This window comes from Drosophila melanogaster, chromosome 3R (assembly GCF_000001215.4).
Source record: "Drosophila melanogaster chromosome 3R".
In the NCBI taxonomy this organism is placed as follows: Eukaryota; Metazoa; Arthropoda; class Insecta; order Diptera; family Drosophilidae; genus Drosophila; species Drosophila melanogaster.
This window is the reverse complement of record NT_033777.3, coordinates 28,927,130-28,948,136: the sequence shown is the minus strand read 5'-3', so window position 1 is coordinate 28,948,136 and position 21,007 is coordinate 28,927,130. Positions and strand designations below refer to the sequence as shown.

The window sequence follows — 21,007 nt, the reverse complement described above, 5'->3', positions numbered from 1 at the left end:
TTATAGTTCCACTCCTTTGCTGGTTAAAATGCACTTAATTCATATAAATCAGCTTAGGCACCTCAATTAGTTAGGCAACCTTTTTGGGCGACATAAATTCAATTTAAAATTCAACGACCGAGCGGGGAATCCTTGCAGGTTTTTAATTCATTTAAGCTAAAATGCATTTAATCTTCTTATTGCTGCTGGCCAAAATACAGCATAATACAGCAGAATACAGCAGAATATGGAGGAATACAGGAAACTGTGCGAAGGGTGTACTTATGCACTCAACCGGCTTGTCAAATGGTCGAGTAATGAAGGCAAAATATTCTGGCGAATTAACCGAATGAAATCAACTAATGAAAGTCATCTGAAAAGCCATATCTCCGTCCCAGTCGCCCTCTGTATTTTGTCTCTGGTGGAATGTAAATTTAATAACCATTTGCCGTTGATTGCACACTGCTATCTGTGCATTTTCGCCTGTATGTCCTGAATGTCCTAAATGTCCTGTATGTCGAACTAATGCAATTCACAATTTATGCTGGCCAACACACACAGTCTATGTGCAATTTAACAAAATTTATGATTGATAATGATGCTCGATTGTGTGTTAAAGTTACCCAAACCAGTCAGCAATCTATCATTCCCACTTTATCCTTGCCATCTATCTACGTTGGGAATCTCGACATTTGTGGGCGGCAAAAGAAGACCTATTTCGATATTACAAAATGCATTAAATACACCAAATTCCCAGCTTCGAATCGAGCTTAAATTATCCTTTAGTTCGGTCATTATATGCCCCAATACACTGGCCAAAAGTTGATTGACTTGTGATTACTGGGAATTGGGACTATTAAGTTGTTGTCAAGTGGATATGCTGTGTTCTAGGGGGAAAGTCAGGGGTAAACAGGGGATGGCTGGCAAATTGAAATATTAATTATGCCTACAGAATGAAAGCTCCTTGGAATGATTGAATATTCTCAGTCAATCTTCCTTTGAGGCTCAATATCTTTCTTGTACATCGACAAATCAGATTAAATGAGCATAAGAGCCTTCTTTGTGTTAATTTAAAGACAGGTTTACTTAGACTTCGTTCATTGTTCATTGTTCTTTAAATTTATAACATTTTCACAAATTTAAATTTAATTTATAAAACAAACAAAATTAATATTTTCATATTACTTTAAGGAATTCAAAAGTTTTTTTCTACCTTTAGAAAGTAAACTGAATGTTGCACAGTTTCCATTTTCATTACTTTCACTGCTATTTTTATGTATTGCATTTCATAAGTCAAACTTTTTCTCATCTAAATTCTTGGGCTTGCTTTACTTAGTTTAATTCTGTCATATGCTCTCGCATATCTCTTAAATTTTTTGCAAATTATTTCAGACAAATGCCCGACAGCATCAGATTGTCGCCTATGAATTTAAGTTTCGGCTGAATTTATGTTGCAGTTTCCTGCCATAAACTTTCTGGGGCAAACAGCTTCGTTGTTCCCAGGCCGTTTGTTCTTGGCTCAGTAGTGTGTTTTGTCTTTGGCTGGGCTTGGAATCCTTCTGCAATTCAACAAGGACATTCCCACACACACGCTTACGCAGCTGACACGCACTCACACACACACACACAAACAAACGGAACGGAGGCATGGCCACACATAAATGGCTGGCAACATTCTCGTAACATTATCAATGACAAATTTGATGAAATAATAATGATTTATTTGCCAAATTGCTCAAGTGTACAAATGTGTATAAATATGCACATATAGATTCGCATGAAATCTGTGTACGTACGGATGTGCCTGTGTGCGTATGCAAAGAATGGAGAGCCTGGATTTATCGCTATTGTTGCTATCCTTGCTGTTATCGTTGTTGTTGTTACATGGCATAATTGCTGTTTGACATGACATTAATATTTGAAGCCAAGTTTTTCGAGTCAGTCGGCTGACGATCCCAGGGGACGCGGGGTGATTGCTTTGGCATCTGTTGGGCTCATTACTAAAACATAATGCGATTCATTAATTGATTCAATTTATGCAAATATGTATACTTCGCCTGATGTGACTCACATTTGTGCAGTTTTTAACTCCTCTCAGCTCTGTTTGCAGCTTGAAACTTAAATAAAAGTCAGCGGTGGATGCGGCCAAAGTTGGCGAATTTTTAATTCATGTACCATGAGCTCATTAGAGCGTAAAGTTCATTTAACAATTGTCATGGATAATGGATAAGTACTCCTCCGCTCCTGCGCTGCTCCGCCAATCCGGCAATCCGCCTCTGTTTGCCAGCTCCTGTCTGCTGGGAAAACGAGGTGCTGGTGATGGTGCGGTGCGAGGGAATTAAAAACTTTAATTGGCTGCGGCGCACGCTGCGTATGCTTGATATGCGATAGCTCTCGGCATATGCAAAAGGATTTGTTGCACGGCGCGAGGAGAATGAGAGTTCAGGGGATGGCCCTGCCACTCGCAGTGTTCGCAAAGTGGCAGCTGTCTGCTTTCCAGCCCAAACAGCCCGAACAGCCTGAACAGCCCGAAAGCAGCCCAACAACCCAGCAACCCACTTCAGGCCAGCAACCAACCAGCGAACCGAACCCAAACTGAAAGTGCCGCTAATGCGCTTAACTATTTGAAATATTTAACGTTGTGGAGGCGTGGCAGTGTGGCTTTGTTTGTTGGCTTGACTGTTGCACACACACACACACACACATACGCACACACGCGTTCGCAGTGGAAATATTTTACTGTTGCCACAGCATCAGCTGGCGGCATACGTTGCGTATGAGTGACATTTTGATCACTTTATTTGACTGCTAATAAATGCGACGCTTATTAATTTCTCTGGGCCGCAAAGGGCACCCTCGCCCTCTGGGAATGTCAAACTTTTTGTCACATATGTATGTGGGCTGGGATTTGGGAACTCATACTATCAGCTCCACAATCCCACTGCATTCACTCCTTTTTATTTTTTTATATTTGCACCATTATGTCGTGTGGTCTGGGCCTGAAATAATAAACTCTTAGCCAGTCGACGGCTGTGTTTATTATCGCCAAAATGCACAATTAGTTGATGTTTTTGCGGTGCTAATGCCTTAATGCCACGCCCCCACCCGCCGCCCCACACACACACACACACACACACACACGTACAGATACCTGCAAAAGCAGTGATAAGTGACCAACTATAAGTGCACACACACATATATGGAACATCCGGCAGACATGGCGGCATAATGCAAACCCACTCTTCCACTCGGCTAGTTCATTTCTGTCGCTGCCTCTGTGCGGTCAGCCAATGAGCGATAATTATGTAGTGTATTTATTATTTTAACCGCTAATTACATAAAATGCATATTAGTATGGAAATTATTTATAAATATGTTAGCCGAATGACATAAGTACCGCCATCCCTCCAAAATCCTTTGCCGAATTCGACGTCAGGCTTTCATTATCGATTGCCAAAACCACCCACTTTTTCTCTCGCGATAATCATGCAAATTGCGTTCCTGATGAATGGCCGTAGGCCCCAATTTAGATGTTTAGTTTTATGTATAGACATTGTTCGCGGTGACTTTGGTCTGGTTAATCCTAGCTTTTGACAGCCAAAAGGGGCGAATGGTTGGCTGAAAACAAAGCTATTAATTGATGCACGACGCGAAATAATATGTTGTTTCAAATGCAGTTCGACTGGTAAAAGAAAAATAGTGCAATAAATATAGTCAACTAGCGATATTAAAATAGAAATGTCAAAAACTAAATGGGAATCGATTTGACTGCAATTGATATTGGCCAAAATGAAACTAATTTCTTTTCGTGTTGCATTCATTATGGCCCTGCAACAATTAAATAAATTGGAGCACTATTTTAATTAATGCAAAGTCCACACAACCGCTTTTGATTGTTTTTAGGTCAAACAGAAGTAAAACCCTTAGAGATTTGGAATTTTCAATTTAATCCGGACGACAAACCAAGGCCTTTGCCTTCATTGAAAAAGGCCACTGTTGTGACCACAGGTACGCGTATTAAACCATTTAAGGTATTCCGAATCCCTCAAAGTTCTGCGGCGAACCCTTCAACACACCCACACACACATAGACGCACACCTGGGCAAACAAACATACCTGCACACTCACACATACAGATAGAGGCAAAGAGAAAAGGACCGGACAGTCAGCAGATTTTTGTTTACTTTCTGAAAACTAACGAGCAAGGAAACTAAGACGCTCCATTTTCTTTACAGTTTATTATGAGCTTAACTTTCCATTAAAAAATATAAATCCCCATGAAGCGGAATGCAAGCCGTGGAAGCCAAAGACGCAGTTGAAGATAAAAAACGAGGGCCCGGAAAACAAAGACAAGGAAATAGAGGCAGAACAAATGCCGAATTTTGTGCCGAACCATTTGCTTGTAGTTTTTTAACGGCCAGGCGCAAAAAATGGGGCAAAAATGGGCTAAAAAAAAAAAAACATACAGAAAAAGCATCGAAATAAAACAACCAACACACGAAACAAAAGTGAGCTCTAAGCCGAAGGGGTGGTGGAAAATGGTGGGGTAAAGCCGTTCGGAGAAGAAAGCAAATGTGTATAAATTTCAACAAAATATCTTCCAACTTAATAAAAGTTTTGGGGGTTTTTCCCTTGTTTTTCTTTCGCTCATCTCATCGGTGTGCGGGATGCGCGCGTGTGTGTGTGTGAGTGAAATGTGTTTTTTGTTTTTAGTTTGTTCGAAATACCTTTCAACTTTTGGCTAAATAATCTGCAAATTCATACATACAGAAGCTGATGTGCATTCAGCAGTATTATAGATACAGCCACAGAGCAGATAAGCATCCACATGCGTATGCAAATAGCAACAATCCCCCCCAAAGGACCCACTCTCCCCTTCCCTGTCGCACGCATCCCCTTATGAGCATGTGTACATTATCAATTCATGACGAAAGAATGGGAAAAAACTTCATTTTACCAAAAAAAAAAAAAAAAAAAAAATTGGAAGGGAGGGAACCCCACCGAAGGTCCCTTCGCCAATCCCTTGATGTCCTGCTAGGGCAGCAACAATGGACCCAGCTCGATGATGACGCCTCAGTTGCCACAGTGAGCACCGAAAGTGGGCCACATGATGTGCAGGAGACAGGGTCGAATCGGCATTCGGGAATCGGGATCAGGATGGGGTGCGGATGCGGAGACCAGGACACTGACAACTCCCCAGCTGAGTGCTCCTGATGTCCTGACGGGCCTGGCATCCGAACCGAACTTAACCGAACTGAACTGAACTGAACCGAACTGAGATGAGCTGCGTTGAGCCGAGATGAGTTGAAGTTGAAGCTGAAGTTGCTGCCTTGACTTGGAAACTTTACTCCCAACTTTGGCTACGCTCTCCCTTTTCTTACTTTTGTTGTTTCGCTTTTGCCAGGATAATAAAAATTTGGCATTAAATATGCACGAGCCGAGCAAATGAGCCCGGCAGGAGGAGGACTGCTCGCAGGTTTTAGTTTAATCAAATATCGAATTGAATTACCAAAGCCCGCCAAACAAAATGTGTCAACAATGCGGCCGATTGCGGCAAATTTGTTCAGGGCAAATACTTGGCCATATTGTTTGTTTGTTTGTTTGCCAGCCTGTTTGGCGTTTTTCTGCCGGCTCTTCATTGTTGTTTGTTGGCTGGCAAAAAGGCGCTGCATTGAATGGCGATGATTAAAATTGAATGGCTTTATTAACGGCAAATGTCCCGCGGCAATCGTTTGATTCAATTCCAATTTGGCTAAAGCGAGTCTGAATGCAAATGACGACAACGAAATTACAAATGAACAAACACCAAATGTTTGCCGAAAGCACACACACACACACACACACACACACCATCGCCGAAACATTCCATATCTGCACGTGTGAATATCTGTGGGTGGTGGTTGGTGGCTAGTGGGTGGAGGTTTCTGGTGGTGGAGACTTGTTAATTTCAGTGGCAAAAGTAGCCGTTGAGCGGAGCGGAGAAAAAAATAAAAATCACACAAAATATGATGACCCTTGGAGCCCGAGACCCCACATCCGCCCATTTCGAACCACTCCACTTTGCAGTAAGCGTCATAAAAATATGAGATATATTAAAAGCCCGAACCGTGTGGATGACCAGAGTGCCAGGTGGAAGTGGAGGTGTCTATGTGCATGGAGCATGTGAGTGGTGGCGTTGGACTTGGAAGAGAAGGTGGCACAATGGGTCTGGTGCCTGTTCTACGGATCCCAGGGGATGCGGCACGTAAATCGTAAAAAAAAGGTTCGCTGCGAATTGGTAATGGCCAACGGCACACAACTTGGGCATACGTGTCTATGAGATTTCCCCAAAAATAAGTTTTCCTCGACGTGGGCGTCGTAGTGTTGGGATTATGAAAATGCTCCTTAAAGCGATTGAAACGATCAAGCATTGATGGCCGAAAATGATTCCGAGTGATGAATGATTCGAAAATGTCTTGGACGAGTTTGGATTTCTCAGTGGAATGGGAAAATTAAATGGTTCGGTTTGAATCGAGGGATAAGCAGATTAAAAATATATATTTAGTTCCAATTTTTTATGTTTGTCATGCTAACGGATTTACTTGGCTCTCAGTTGGTTAATGAAAAGATAGGTATAATATAAAATAATTAAATGCATATTTCAATTTTAGTTTTTCAGCTTTTAATACTATTTACTAGCTGTAAACAACTGTTCTAGTTTACTCCAAATAGCTCGAATCGAAGCCACTTTATGTAAGTGCTCAATGGTTATCAACGGAACTGCAGGTCCTTATGCAGGTAGGATATCTGGGGGATTATCGCATCTGAACCATTAGACCTGTCCGGAGTTTACCGACGTAGCATGAAGGCGAATCGACATCTGAATTGATAACAATCCGCTTTCACACGATTTGGAATCCGAGCTCCGCCGCCCACCTTCCATCCACCTTCCATCCACTGACTGATTTGGATCCTTTTTGGATAGGAGTATGTGTGTAGTTACTGTGTCTATGTGTGCGATGATGGACTGAGCGACTGGTTGATTGGTGAATTGACAGACTGACAGAATGACGGACTGCAGTCCGCTCGCTTGTTAGGATGATAGCTCAAGCTTTTTGCTACGGCTTATGCACGTAAGTCGCTTATGGTCGCCCTCAGCTCATGCATATGTATGCATTGTTAGCAGTGAAACAAACCAATTGTAACTGTGTGTATCTCTGCCAGCATGTATGTGTGTGTGTAGTCGTATCTCAGTGTGGGTGCTCCTGTTGTTGATATGACCATAAATTTGTAGCGCTGCTTCATTGCCAACTTCTGTGTGTGTTGTTTATTTTTGTGCAAAACTTTCCAAGGGAAAACTCACAATGGCCAGATGACAGATACGAAGTGATGGTAGGCAGGGGGGGGTGTGTGGGGGTGGTGGAGCTTCGGCAGTCTGGAGGGCCAAAGGATATGGCCAAAAGTCTGCAGCAGTAGCAGCTACGGCAACTCACAAAAGTATCAAGTGTTGTTTTTGACGGCTGCATATTGACTTAACTGTAAAAATAACAGCAAGACGGAGTCCAGGACACACAGCAGACAGATGAGCAAGATGAAAAAGATGAGTGGTGAGTGTGTGTGTGTGTGTGGGTGTGCAGGAGTGTGTAGGAGAGGCTGGGCGGTAATCAGTGGGTGGTAAAGTGGACCTGCTCTGGGCCATGTCCATGTCCTTGTCCATGGCGCGTGCTGCAAGTGTTTGGATTGAGTTGTTAGGCAACTGATTTGATTTACTGAATAATAAAAAACCAACCAAAACATGCACACACTGACTGACAGGAAGGCTAACACATAAACACACACACACTCACTCTTATAGGGCATATAGGAGGCGGGGGACGAAGGATTCGGGGGCAGGCCGGCTGACTGACTGGGCCATAAACAGTCATAGACACTTGGACATGGCCCGAGCACGAACGGCAAGTTTATCAACTACAATAAGAAAATGTGACAGCCAAAGGAGAGTGAAATAAAACTTTTTCTCCTTCTGCGTCCCACTCTCTCTCACTTGGGCACTCCCACACACACACAGACAAATTTGCTTGTTGTTGTATTGCAAGTTCCATAAAAAATGCAAAATACATTTGAGCAATGAGCAACAACAAAACCAGAAAAGTGGCAACACCAAAAAAAAGAGAGGAAAAACCAATTGCAGGCAAGAAAACGATGAAAAAATTCTGATACAATTTGCAGGAAAAATAAAGAAATAAATAAGAAAAATCGCTTTCTTCTCATGAAATACTGTTCTCTCTGTTCAATTGCGGCAAAAGTTAAAGCGGATATCCTTTGGCAGCCAGGACATCATCGAGCACTACTACAGACTGATTTGAGTGCGATTTGTGGAGAAGTTTCGGCTCTTTTCTGGGCACGGAAATTTTGCGAACAGGAACTGAAACTCCAATCTATCAAAGTCTTAAGTGGCGAAGAATTTGATGATTTCATTCTTCAACTTTCGCAGCTTAAGAGAAATAGTTTTGGAATCATTTTTTTTTTTTTTTTGTGATATTGTGACCAAGCTATTATGGCTCCAAAGTATAGCTATAAATGTTCCACCTCTATACTATTTGTTATTGCCTTGCATTTTTGAAATCAGTTCAGCAAAAATAAAAGCATTTCACCGAAATCCTTTTCTCTGTGACACAAACACGTTCCACACATTTATGAAATACTTCACTCTCAGTTCACTGAATGCTAAAATTCTCGTTAAACTTGAAACAGGAAAATAAAAAACAATCAATATCGAGAGTGAAACGAATATACCATTCGAGCTTCTCGCAGCAGCACAACAGAATGTTTATAATCCAATATTTACATAGATAAATTATCACGACTGAAAGTTTCCTTTCACAGCAGAGGCCATAAAAATTGTTTGCCCAAGTCCGATATCCCGATCGGTAAATCTGTAATTTATGATTATTATTTATATCCTTCAACGCATATTGATCACTTTCCTGGGCCGACTGACAAATCCTCGTAGGGCTACATCCTGAGTTTTGTTATTTCAAGTGGTAGAACAAAAGGGACATGCAAATACGAACAAGCATAATGAAAAATATTTCACATTGTGGTACACCAGTCTTCAAATCACTTTGATGTGCGTGTGTGTGCGGGGGGTGGGGATGAAATATGGCCAAAAATGACGTATGCGCAGCATAAACCAAAGACAAATGAACAATTGGATATAAATAAGCGACATAGTGCACTGCACGCACACATATACATATATGGGCTGCAAAGTGAGGCGGATGTAAGTGAAGCTGACAAAAATGCCACAGCAGCGCCGAAAAATTAACAGCAACAGCAGGACAATGGCCAAAATGAAACAGAAAGCGGAAAATGCCAAGGGTAGGAAAGTGGAGAGTGGGAGCAAAAGAGAGTGGAGTGTCATGTAAAAGCCTTTCAATGCACGTTGCATACTTTTAGGCGATGCGTGTTATGCGACGCCCGCGGCCTCAATGTGTTTGTGTCTGCGTCTCTACGTGTGTGTGTGCGAGCGTAGAAACGCGATAAAAGCAATGCATAAAACACAAATGAAAAAAAATCAGAAAAAACACACACATACACAGGGAAAACGAGCGAGCGAAGAAAATTGGGTGAAACAGTAACAAGGGGAGAGCGGAAACAACAAAAGCAAGAATAGGAAAGTGGAAATATTGGAATTTAAAATACCTGGTTTTTCATTCATGCACGCTTTGAACCTTGTGGTTTTAAATATCACAACTGAAACTCTCGTAGGCAAACTAACATTTCAGGTAGTAAGTAAGTGGCATTGTGTTAAATTCCCAAGAGTAATTAGGTTTCCATTTAAGTGGAGCTCAGCTGTGCTCCCAATTGATGGTCATTTTAAGTTGCCTGGGATGCAAATGTATAATTCATTCCAGAAGAAAAAAGTTAAATGCGAAATGGCTTGGATGCCTGCGAGATTCTTTTTGAATATATCACTCATACGCACTGTTGCCGCAGCTCAGATATGTATGCATTTGCCATTTGTTTATTTACACTCACTTCACCCGGGCAAAGAATGCTTGCCCTGCCTAAATATTTGATTATAAATTATAAGGTGGTATTTCTTTAATATCCTGTGGACTAACTTTTTAAAAACCTTTGGAAATCATTTAAAAAATGCAATTTCTTATGGCATTATCAATTAATTTAACCGACATTATTGTAATGTAACGACCTAATATATGCAATGCAACCAGCTTAATATACCCATTCACACGCCGAATAATGGGTGCAAAAAAGAAATGGCAACTATGAAATGAGTGGCAAAAGAGGCAGCACGTCCAAACGATGGGCGAGCAACAAAAACGTTGCATATAGATGGGCTGGCCCATGGGTGTGTGGGTAAATGGGTAACACATACGCATACATATATGCGAGTGTGTGTTTGTGTGAGTGTATAGAAGGCGCGCTGGCGACGTGCATATGCTTGAATGAGCGTGTTCGCACTTGCTGGCGAGGGAACAAAAAATAAAATGGCAACCAAATGCACAGAGAAAACCCATACAAACACACACACACACATACAAATACGAACGTATGCAATGGAAAGTGTGTATGTGCAATGTGAAAAACGAGTGCAAGTGGAAAAATAAAACATTTTTGCAATTAATTGCGCTCAATTTAAAATGTTGCAAAATTAATTCAAGAGTCATGCCAAATACACAGGCGCAGTCATTTATGCAAACAGAGACAGCCACAGGAGGTGCAGAAGTAGGTGCTGGCTGAGGGGGAGGGGGGGCGGCTGTGGTGGGAAAAAGGAAAATCCGAAGAGGGCGGTGAAAAGCGGGTGATCACAGCTGAAAGGCTGCTCAAGCGACCAGACAAATGCGCAGTTGAAACGGACACACACGGAAGGACATGGCTTGCATATGGAGAAGGCAGTGCAAGGAGTGTAAGAAGCTTCAGGATGCAGAGAAAGGAGTGCAGAAAGGAGCAGGACCAGGAGCAGGAGCTGAAGCAGGCTCGGCAGCAGGACCAGGAAAAGGAACCCAAACAGGCAGGAGCACACAAATGTGGCGTTGATGAGCAGACGCCAGGAGGGGCTAGGTGCCGGACAAACGATTCCAAGACACAGGACACACACACACACACACGCTCACACCAGCCCACTCACACACATGGAAAGGAGCTCGGGAGCCAAGCGAACAGCAAAAGGAAAACGACGAGGAGGCGAAGCGCACGCCACTGCAATAAGAATAACAAAGCGACCGGGAAAGCGTAGAGCAGAGGGTTAGGGAAGGGGAAGGGAGAGGGGGAAAAGTGAGCTGCAGACGGATAGAAAGCCAAACCCAAATGAGCAGCAGCTCATGCACTACGAAAAAGGACGCATGGGAATTCAAAGCCAAAGTGCAAGCAATCTGCAAAATAAATCGTTCTCTCAGCTGAGAAAATGGTGGAAAACTGCACTCGTTATTTTAATAATTATAGTAATAATTTAATAATTGGTAATAGTAAGTTAAACTTTAAACAAGAAACATTACTAAATATTTGCAAGGGAAACCACACTGCGTATACTTAATATAATAATATGCTTCGCAATTACATATTTATTATCTTAGAAAAGAGATCTATGAACATTTCTAACTATACTATACATATAATGGAGATGAAAAAGTTATACATTTTTCCGAGTGTAACAATGCACACACGCACACGTGTAGATGTGTGTGCTGCAACATAGCAAGATTGTGGACTCAAATGGATTTCCATGTTGTCATTGTCGCCGGCGAAGGAGTTGCAGCAGAAGTGGCAGGAGCGCAATAAGCATACGGAGAAGCAATTCAAGTTGCCGTCACGGAAGTTGCCTGTTGAAATTAAGCCAACAGCAATTATGGCAACAAATGCGGCTAGCAGCGCCGATTATGTGTCCCCTTCCGCTGCTTCAGAAATTCTAGGAATTTTTCTAAAGATGCTCAGCCTTGGCTCCAGGGCCTAGCCAATTATACATAAGATTTAGCAGAAGTTTTAGGTTAAATTTGAAAAGAAAATTTGTACTCCAGCTAAACTTTAAAACCACTTGTGGATTCGGAAGTTTGTGTTCGCGAAAGCTGGCAAACAAAGCATATAAACATAATTATGTTGTATTTATAACAAGCTGGCATATGAGCTAGGTCTTTTGGTGCACATAAAACTGAACTAAGTATCCTTCTTATATGGACCGCAAAATAAACCTCTTCTTAAACTCACTTTACACAAGTCAAAATTTAATCTCGCCATTTGCCTTTCGATGCGATCGTAACCCATCCGTCGTGTCAATCCCGTAGCTCTGCTTTTCAATTACAATCAAATTTGTCAAATGATTGAGCAATCACGACTATTAGATAACAGATAACACACAGCAGCACGGGCAGCTAAAAAAAAGTGCCCGGGTAAAGGGAAAACAAAACCAGAGAACGTAGAGAACCCTTCGAACCAGGACGAGCGGGTAAAAATCATATGCATGCATGTGTATGTGTTATCTTATCGCTTCCGTTTCCGCTTTTCAGCTTCGAGCTACCAACTCTGGACACATGCAAAAAAAAAGGTCCAAAATGGGGCAATGAGGGGGTGCACGGAACAACACTTGTGCCCAGTTCAATGGAGTTATCGCCGAGAAGAGTGCGTTTTACAAACTCCCCCCGAGCAATTCCCCAAATATACGTAGACGCGAGTTTTTCCTTCATTTTTTCCCATTTTTTTCTTTTTTTTTTTTGTTTCTTGGGGTAACGAAGTTTTCCCAGTTTGGCTGCGAGTGTCTCACTGTGGGCAAATAAATGCCAAGCGCTACGTAAACCAAATAAAGTCGAAGGCACGCACAGCCCCACATCCACTTATACACAACCACACACATGCTCGCACGCACACACATTCAACAGTAACAGACGTTGGCAATGAACGCAGCAGCGACAGGAAGTAGGCAACAGCCTTTTAGTCCTTTAGTTGCTCAATTTCAGTTTCACACTTCCGACGAGCAGGAAGACCCCAGGACACCCAACCACTCACAATCGCACAGCGCCTGCCACAAAAAATATCACAGCCAGGCAAATTCGCTTCCTTTGGCTAATGTTCAACAATGCAATGTGACTTTAAGACTAACCTTAAATTCAATCTCAAATTCGATGGTACACAGGGTATAACTTTTATACATGAAAGGATTGAAGCCCCTAAGATATCATATCATATCATATTATATCATAAATTTGTCATTGTTACGAAAGCTTTAGTATATGGTGTAGATATTTAATTTCATAGACAACAGATACTTTTTAAGATAGCGCTATAATAATGGCCATTGCTGTGCGCGCTGAGACAGACAGATATGCATATGGGTAAGACAGCGGAGTCCCCGACTCGTCAGCTTTGTTCCTCCCGGTCCTTCATTTGCTCCTGGCCCGAGCTCCATCCTTGTGCTCCTCCTCCTGCTCCAGCTTCTCCGTTCTTGAGCCGCTGCAGGCGTAAAAACGTGCGGCGTACAATTTACACAACGAAGCGAGCAGCAGGAGCAGCAGGACGACATGCAGGACGTGGCGGGTGCAGGGGGCAGCAGGATAAGGGCGGAGGAGGCGTCGCAAAAAGACATGCAACAACAATTAAACTTTCAAAGACGTCGCTGCCGCCGCCCGACACGGGAAAAGTAAACCGAGCAAAAGTTGTTAACGGGGCATAAAAAATGAACAAGGAGGCGGCGGGCGGCAAAAAAAAAGAAAAAACGTGCAAACAGATGGGAGGATGAGTGCGCGGGAGCGCGGGAAGATGGCCAAAAGGAGGGCCAAGTGGCAGCCTGCAGTCGTGCGGGAAAAAGGAAAAGGCACGCGCAGCCAAGATGGGGAAAACTGGGGGCGGTCGAGGAAGTGGGGCGTTCCACAGACAGCGGCAAATTCGCATGCAAATTGTGCGCGAAAAAAGACGTCCAAAAATGTGTATAAAAAGGGGCAAAAGTGCGGCGAACATGAGCTGGCAAAAGCCCGAGTTTAGAGTTGGAAATAACGAAAGACCAGGCCAAGAAAAACTTTTGCCCAAAGATGGGGTACACGCTACTCATGTGTGAGTTTCAACATAAATGTAAACAATAAAATTGTAGAAAATTGTTGAATAAATAGGGTTCACGACGGCGACTGGATGGGGGGTTTATGGATGGGGGTCGGGCAAACTGCCGGCGGAAAAGCTTTTTCTTGTCATCATTTCACGACTCTGCAGCCACACATTTTCATTGCTCCTGCCCCTGTGCCTGTGCCTGCCCCATCGCCTTTACCCTTTAGCCAGATTTTTCAGCTGTAGGTGTGAGACAACGGCAATTATCGCAATTGTCCCCAGCACTCATTCACTCACTCAAAACGGAGAAAGGCTGAGGAACAGAGAGACGAGGCCAAGTCGGAGCAGCCTAAGCCATCAGCATTTGTTCATTCATTCCGGCTGTGGGTGGATGGGTAGTGAGTGAATGTCCTGGCAGGAGGATGGGCAGGATACCAGGGGGCCATCGGGCGGGTCCCATTCATTCGACTTACGCATTGTTCCTGCTCTGACGCCTTGCTGGCTTTTGTTGCTGAGCTGTGTTTACATTTACACTGTTTTCAGCCTGGTGGAAAGCAGCAAGCAGCAAGCAGCAAGCAGCAAGCACCAGGCAGCCGGCGACGGCAGGCATCATTTCCATTTCCATTTCCCTGCCACTTCCCACTTGCCATTTGCCACTTGGCAGTCGGTAGTCGTACTGGCTTAGAGGGCCAACCATTTGATGCCTATCCATTCCCCTCGCAGGCCATAAAAACCCGCTGTTGCCTACTTTGCGGCGCATTTAGTTAAATTGTTTATTTGTCTGCTGCAAGCTTTTCAGTTTGTTCACAATCAATTAAAAGTCAAGCGGCAATGTTTAATTAAGCTAAAAGAAGCGCCGACAACTGCAGCCATTTCCCATTTGCAGTGGTTTTAATTAGTGTCGCGCCCTCCCCTCGCAAAAAAATGAGACCCCACCATTCTACTTATCCTTGACTTGGCCCAAATTGAGTTATTAGATGCTCATTATCGGCCATTCCCGCTTGTCTAGCACTTTTTCTCGATTCCAGCATTTTTTTTTTTTTTTTTTTTTTTTGCCCAGCTGCAGTCGAAAGCCGCTGACATGGAATATAAATTTGCAATGCCCCCCAGCCCCTCTGAATCCCCTTAGAAGTCGCCAATAATTGGCTACTAATGGTGGCACATAAAAACTTTTACCGACTGCAATAAAAAATCCCATTGACAAAACTTTTCTGCCAACTACAACAAATACACCAGCTGCAAAGAAACAAGAGCAACAGCCAGTGCATGGGGTAAAAAAAAAATGCGGGGGGGGGTGGCATAAAAACAGAATCAATTAACATTTTCATTTTGCGATTTTCCGCTTCAACTTTGCAACACAAATTATTGCATTTTGTCATCTTTGTTGCTGTTGTGACTGCTGCCGCAGTAAGCGCCAATACAAATGGCTTGAAAGTGCATAATAGATGTTTGTTTGCGGCCAAATGAGTGCGTAATTGTAATTTGATTGCATGCCGCTTGCCAAAACAGGATCATTTAATGCATTCATGCCACCTCAAGGAGGCTTAATTACGCAAGTGCTTGAAAAAAGGTGAAACCCAATTGATTGATAATGTGGCATATGAATGAGCTGCACTGAGATCACAGTCAAATTACTAGCAAAAGGTGGCTAAAAGTATGTAAGAGTAGGTACTTTCAGGTAACCCAAGCATAAATTGGAAACACTAATAGCTTTTATGCCCTCATAAGCCATATAGTCACTATAAACCGAATTGAATTCTTATATATTAAATTTGGTCACAATTGGCTGCGTATTACATTACAATATTGCTGCGCCACTTTTTCACCTGTTAATTATAATCTGTAAGAGCGTGCAATCTCGCAAAACTGGAAAAGTTGCGAAAAGCGGAAAAACTGGCTAGCGTGTATGGCTCCATTGTTCTTGTTCTTTTTTCTTTATCGTGTGAGCCCCGTTGTTATTGTTATTCGATGGCACTTACAAATGCGAGTGAAATTCATTGGGCGCCCCGCCACGCTGCTCACCTGGCAGTCGCACCTGCAAAATGGAGAGTGCCACGCGCATTATTGCAAACAATTTGCCCCGTTTGTGCCACCGGACAAATGACAAAAAGGACAAATGGCACAAAATATTTTCCAAGCGCCCTGGCGCAGGCAATCGGAAATGTTGCCAAAGTTCTGCTGCCAACACACACACACACACACTCATGTCCCCCAAAGGGCAAAACACACACACACGCACACGTGCACAGGAAGAGAGTCAAAAGGGCGCAGGATATGCACAATGTATGCATTGAGGCGAAGCTTTGGTGGCTTAGCCCCCAGAACTATCCCGCCCACTCCCGAATGTCCTGCGCTGCCTGTGCGCCTGCAGTGTTTGTTTTAATTTAAATAAATGAGCTTAAGCGCACTCACAGCTCGTGATCCTTTAAGGCTCTACGCCGGCTCCTTATTTTATTTGTCCTTCTCGGAATCGCAGTCGCCGTCACTGTCCCTGTCTCCGCTGCCTCCTTTTGTTGTCCTTATTTAGCTGAGCTGGCAACGGACGAAGGACGATGGACGATGGACGCGACTGGCGGGACGATTGCCAGGATATGCAAGTGCTAAGCATTTTTAAGTCAAATTGCTTTGCCGAACATTCTGCCATTTGCCTGCACGACTGACCCGTGGACCCACCCTTGTGTCCTTCCCCCTTCGTCCTTCCACCGCCCACCGATTTTCCCCCGGTTTTTCCGCTTTTCCACCGCTTTCGCGACGCGTTGCTGACGTCGTCAGCGCTCTTAAACTCAAGAGTTTGCTGTTGTTCTTGTTGCACTGGCTTCGGGTTTTCCGTTGGGTCGACTCAATTTGGCCAGCAGTTTGGCGCGATTATCCAGAGCTAAGGGAGTTAATAGAATTTATTTGTTTTATTTTACAAATACTTTTTGGGCTACAATTTTCCAACAAAACATTATCAACACATTTATTTGTGTTTTGCCTGAGGCACACCAAATACAAAAACGATCAATTTAAAATTCCAGTTAATTATACGATTAAATATCCGCATTGCTATTTTTAGATCTTTTTAGACAAATAATTAGTGGCATTAGCGAACAAAACAAATTCGTGGTAATAATATCTTTATTTATTTTTGTTGGTTGTGTGTATTAAATTGGTAAGCAATTATAAATATATTTTAATTATTAGGAGCTAATATATAAATTAATCACATTAATAACATTAGTTTATGAATTGACATGGAAGTCTATAATGTGGAATAGTTATTAAAAGAATGACACTGATTGGAAAATAAATCTTTTTTTGTTGCTTACTATATATAAGTTTCTGATCTGATTTTCTGTAATTATATAATATAAAACCCAAAATTAGAGTATTTGGTATTTTGAGTTTGAAAACCAATCCTTTGTAGTCCCCGCTGTTGTTGTTGCATTGCCTCTTGTTTTTGTTATTCACGCTGCTGTTGCTGCTTTAGCTGTTATGTTATTATTATTGTTGTTGTTGTTGTGTTAGTGGAGAAACTTCAAAAGGCTTTTCCGCTGTGTTAGTTCGCTTTGCTGTCGCCTTTTGCTCCTTTCACTTGCTCCGCCGACCTCGCACTGCCACTTGTCGAGTTTCTCTTTCCTTACAACCCCCCGCTCCAGCCGAGTTACACACTTTTCCGCCCGCTTTTCCCAGCCACCCGCGCGGCGGAAAACCCCACTCCTTTTTGGCCAGGCCTGAAGTTTACCTTTGGTGCAACTGCGCTGATTTGCAGTTTCTTCCTTTCATTTGATGGGCGCAGTTTTTTGTCATGTTTTTCCTAGCCCATTCATTCTTCCTTGCTCAGTTTTTCCAGCTTTTCCAGCTTGCTCTCTTTGGCGGCGCGCTTCTGTTTACACAGCAAATTTATTTATTTTCGCACTGTGGGACGCTCTTAAATATTCCGTCTTTTGAGTGCTAATGCAAATGTTGTCTGGCGGGCGGGCGGGCAATCAGCGGAATGGCTAAAAGGCGTGGGTGCCTTTGGCCAAAGGCAGCGGAAATCAGTCGAAATAACGCCCGATGATTAACTGGGAATTTGCCGTGAATCGAGGTGAATATGTGATGAGTATGAGGCATTCGCAAAAGGAGCCATTCAATCGGAAGAGGTGCCTTTGAACACCTCTAATTAGGTGTAAACTAAATGCAAAGTAAGAAGGTATGAAAGAAGTTAATGTTCAGTTTAATTACATGTGCAATGCAGAAGTCGATGAATGAAATGCTTAGAAACTAAACAATTCAATTTCAAGAAAATAAATCTCTAAATTCACTTATTTGTGTATCCAATTTATGAATGTATTTTAGCTGGCATGCGAATTATATATTTTGTTTGCATTTCTTTTCTGCCATTTGTTTGGCTTTAAATACAATAAATAAAAATAGTTAAAAAGGAAGTGTACAGATGCAAATGGAAATGCTGACATGTGCTGTTTTATTTATTCAAAATACAATAAAATTAAGTAGAAAAGGAAGTCAATAAAACCAGATTTCAGTTCCGATACGCAATATTTAGAAATTCAATTTAGATACCGAATGTAGATAAGCCTAATAAAAATTACACAATCGTCCAGCCAACAGAAGGAAATGATTCCCAACACAAGGCCATTAATACAATGGGCTGGGAAAACAATTAAATTTAATAACCGTAAGTTAATCCACTTAGCAGGAAAGCAGATTGATTCCCCTTCCCATCCACATTCACATCCCTTACTAAAGCCCGACTCCGTGGCAAGTTTCGCATGCTGCAAGCCGGAGTGCTTCCCACGCCGAGTAAAGTTCTCGTCCCTGCAACATTCTGAAACTCTAATTTAATAAGTAAATCACATTTCCGCCTTTTGAATGTCACCACCCAGGGAGTCCGAAGGGAGTTGGCGGGCGGAACCCGGAACTGCAAGCTCCCATCGCACGGTTTTCCCGGCTCCACACTCACCAGTTCCTGGGGCATCGCATTGACACCTCGTCAAAAGTTCGCAAGACATCGCTCCGGCGACTTGCTAACTGGTTTAGTGCAAATTCACTATTAGGAGAGCGCTCAATTTCACACTGGAATTAAATTACAGCGCATGCCGCAGCGGCAGGTGGTCGGTCGTTGCACGGAGGGCGTGGCGCGGCCACGGGGAAGATCAGAGTTTGTGGCGCGTTTCAGAGGCACGGCAAATGAGCGAACACCTCGTTAGTTTGTGCGCCTCGAAACTTTTTTAATATTTACATTCATATTTTGCACCTTTCGCCTTTTTAACCGCTTTTCACGCCCGCCCAAAATCGCGAGCGCTTCTTTTATTGCAACTTCTGCATCCTGACTGCAGCATCCTGGCTGCTGGACGGACCAAGGATACTGCTGCTGCCGAGCCATAAATTTTTGTTTGTGTTGAAAATTGCATTTGCCTTTTACTTTGTGTCGGGCTGGACTGAGCCGGGGATCCCAAATTGGTGGCAACAGGGGGTGGTGCACTGCGCAAAAATATATAGCTAAACACCTAAGATTATCTAATGTTTCAATGATAAACAGATTTCAGGCTTTCCATATAAAATTACCAATTAAATAAACCGTAGATGGAATAGTAATTACTTTTGGCAATATGTTTATTTAATCTTATAATTCGATTTCGCTCAGTGCATTACATTGCTGTGTTGGTGAGATTGAGCTTGCCCGGCAGCCATATTGGATGCCCCTAAAAGCAGGCAACGTCAAATTTGTTGCAACGCTTGATAATCAAGTTAGCGATGGGCGCTGCTGCCATCAAATGCAGCCCCCTTTTGCCCAACTCCAACCCCAACCCCCCCCCCCCTCAGCAAACCAGCCCCCCTTTTAGTGCACTCAAATTGAACAGCCTTTTGTGCTCGATTCTTCGTTTTTTTTTCGCTTTATCGCGATATAAATTTAAATCGATGATTCCGCTTCGGACGGGGATTGTGATTCCGTTTCTGAATCTGAATCCGCATTTGATTCTGATTCTGATTCTGGCTCTGATGTTTTGCTCGCATTTCTTGTTTACTTGCAGATGTCAATGGGCGTGGCAGTGGGGCGGCGAGTCGAACCAGCTGAAAATCAAAGCCCAATTGGCACAAACACGCGGTAAATAGAATTCGCAATCGGAATCGGAATTGAAATAGGAATTCGCATTCAAATTCGAATGCAAATAGAAATAGAAATTGCCGCGAGACCCCCACAGAAGAAAAGCACAAAAAAACAGCAACTAAAATACCCATAAAATAATAGGAAAACAAAGAGTGCCAGCAGAGAAGCAGCTGCTGCAGCAAATAAAAGAACCGCAACAGCAACTGCAACAGCAGCAACAACGGCCATAACAACTCCACCAACAACGACATCAACAACAATATGGAGAAGCTGCTGCAATCGACGCTGTTTGTCATCCTGATAATGGCCACAAAATGCGGCAGTGGCTCGACCCAGAACCAGCATCACGGTAAGTGGCCATGGAATGGGGCACGGCATGGGAGGCATTTAATTGCGAGCGGTTGCCTTACTACATCCATTTTCACCTCCATTCGCAGAGAGCAGTTCCCAGCTGGATCCCGATCCGGAGTTCATAGGGTTCATCAACAACGTCACATATCCGGCAGGACGCGAGGCCATCCTGGCCTGCTCGGTGCGCAATCTCGGCAAGAATAAGGTGAGCTAGAATGATTTACCTTGCATTGCAATATATATAATATGATATATAATCCCCTGATAATAGGTTGGTTGGCTGAGAGCCTCCGATCAGACCGTTTTAGCTCTCCAAGGTCGCGTTGTCACCCATAATGCGAGAATCAGCGTCATGCATCAGGATATGCACACGTAAGCCCACTGAACTTCCTTTTAGCGATAATATAGCTTATATACAACTTGCAACTTGCAACTTAAAGATGGAAACTAAAAATCAGCAAACTGCGGGAAAGTGACCGCGGCTGCTATATGTGCCAAATAAATACGAGTCCCATGAAGAAACAAGTGGGTTGTATCGATGTGCAGGGTATG

At 43.0% G+C, this 21,007-nt stretch overlaps 1 protein-coding gene across 1 annotated transcript in view; it reads left to right on the top strand.

Moving 5' to 3' along the window:
* The window catches only part of DIP-gamma (Dpr-interacting protein gamma), a 45,369-nt gene that overhangs the window by 22,236 nt on the left and 2,126 nt on the right, over positions 1-21,007 (top strand). Inside the window, exons 2-5 of the mRNA NM_143392.3 lie at positions 20,028-20,453; positions 20,542-20,660; positions 20,727-20,827; positions 20,896-21,002. Of these exons, the coding sequence (NP_651649.1) occupies positions 20,366-20,453; positions 20,542-20,660; positions 20,727-20,827; positions 20,896-21,002 (415 nt within the window). The 5' untranslated portion in view covers positions 20,028-20,365. The remainder of the gene's footprint in view (positions 1-20,027; positions 20,454-20,541; positions 20,661-20,726; positions 20,828-20,895; positions 21,003-21,007) is intronic.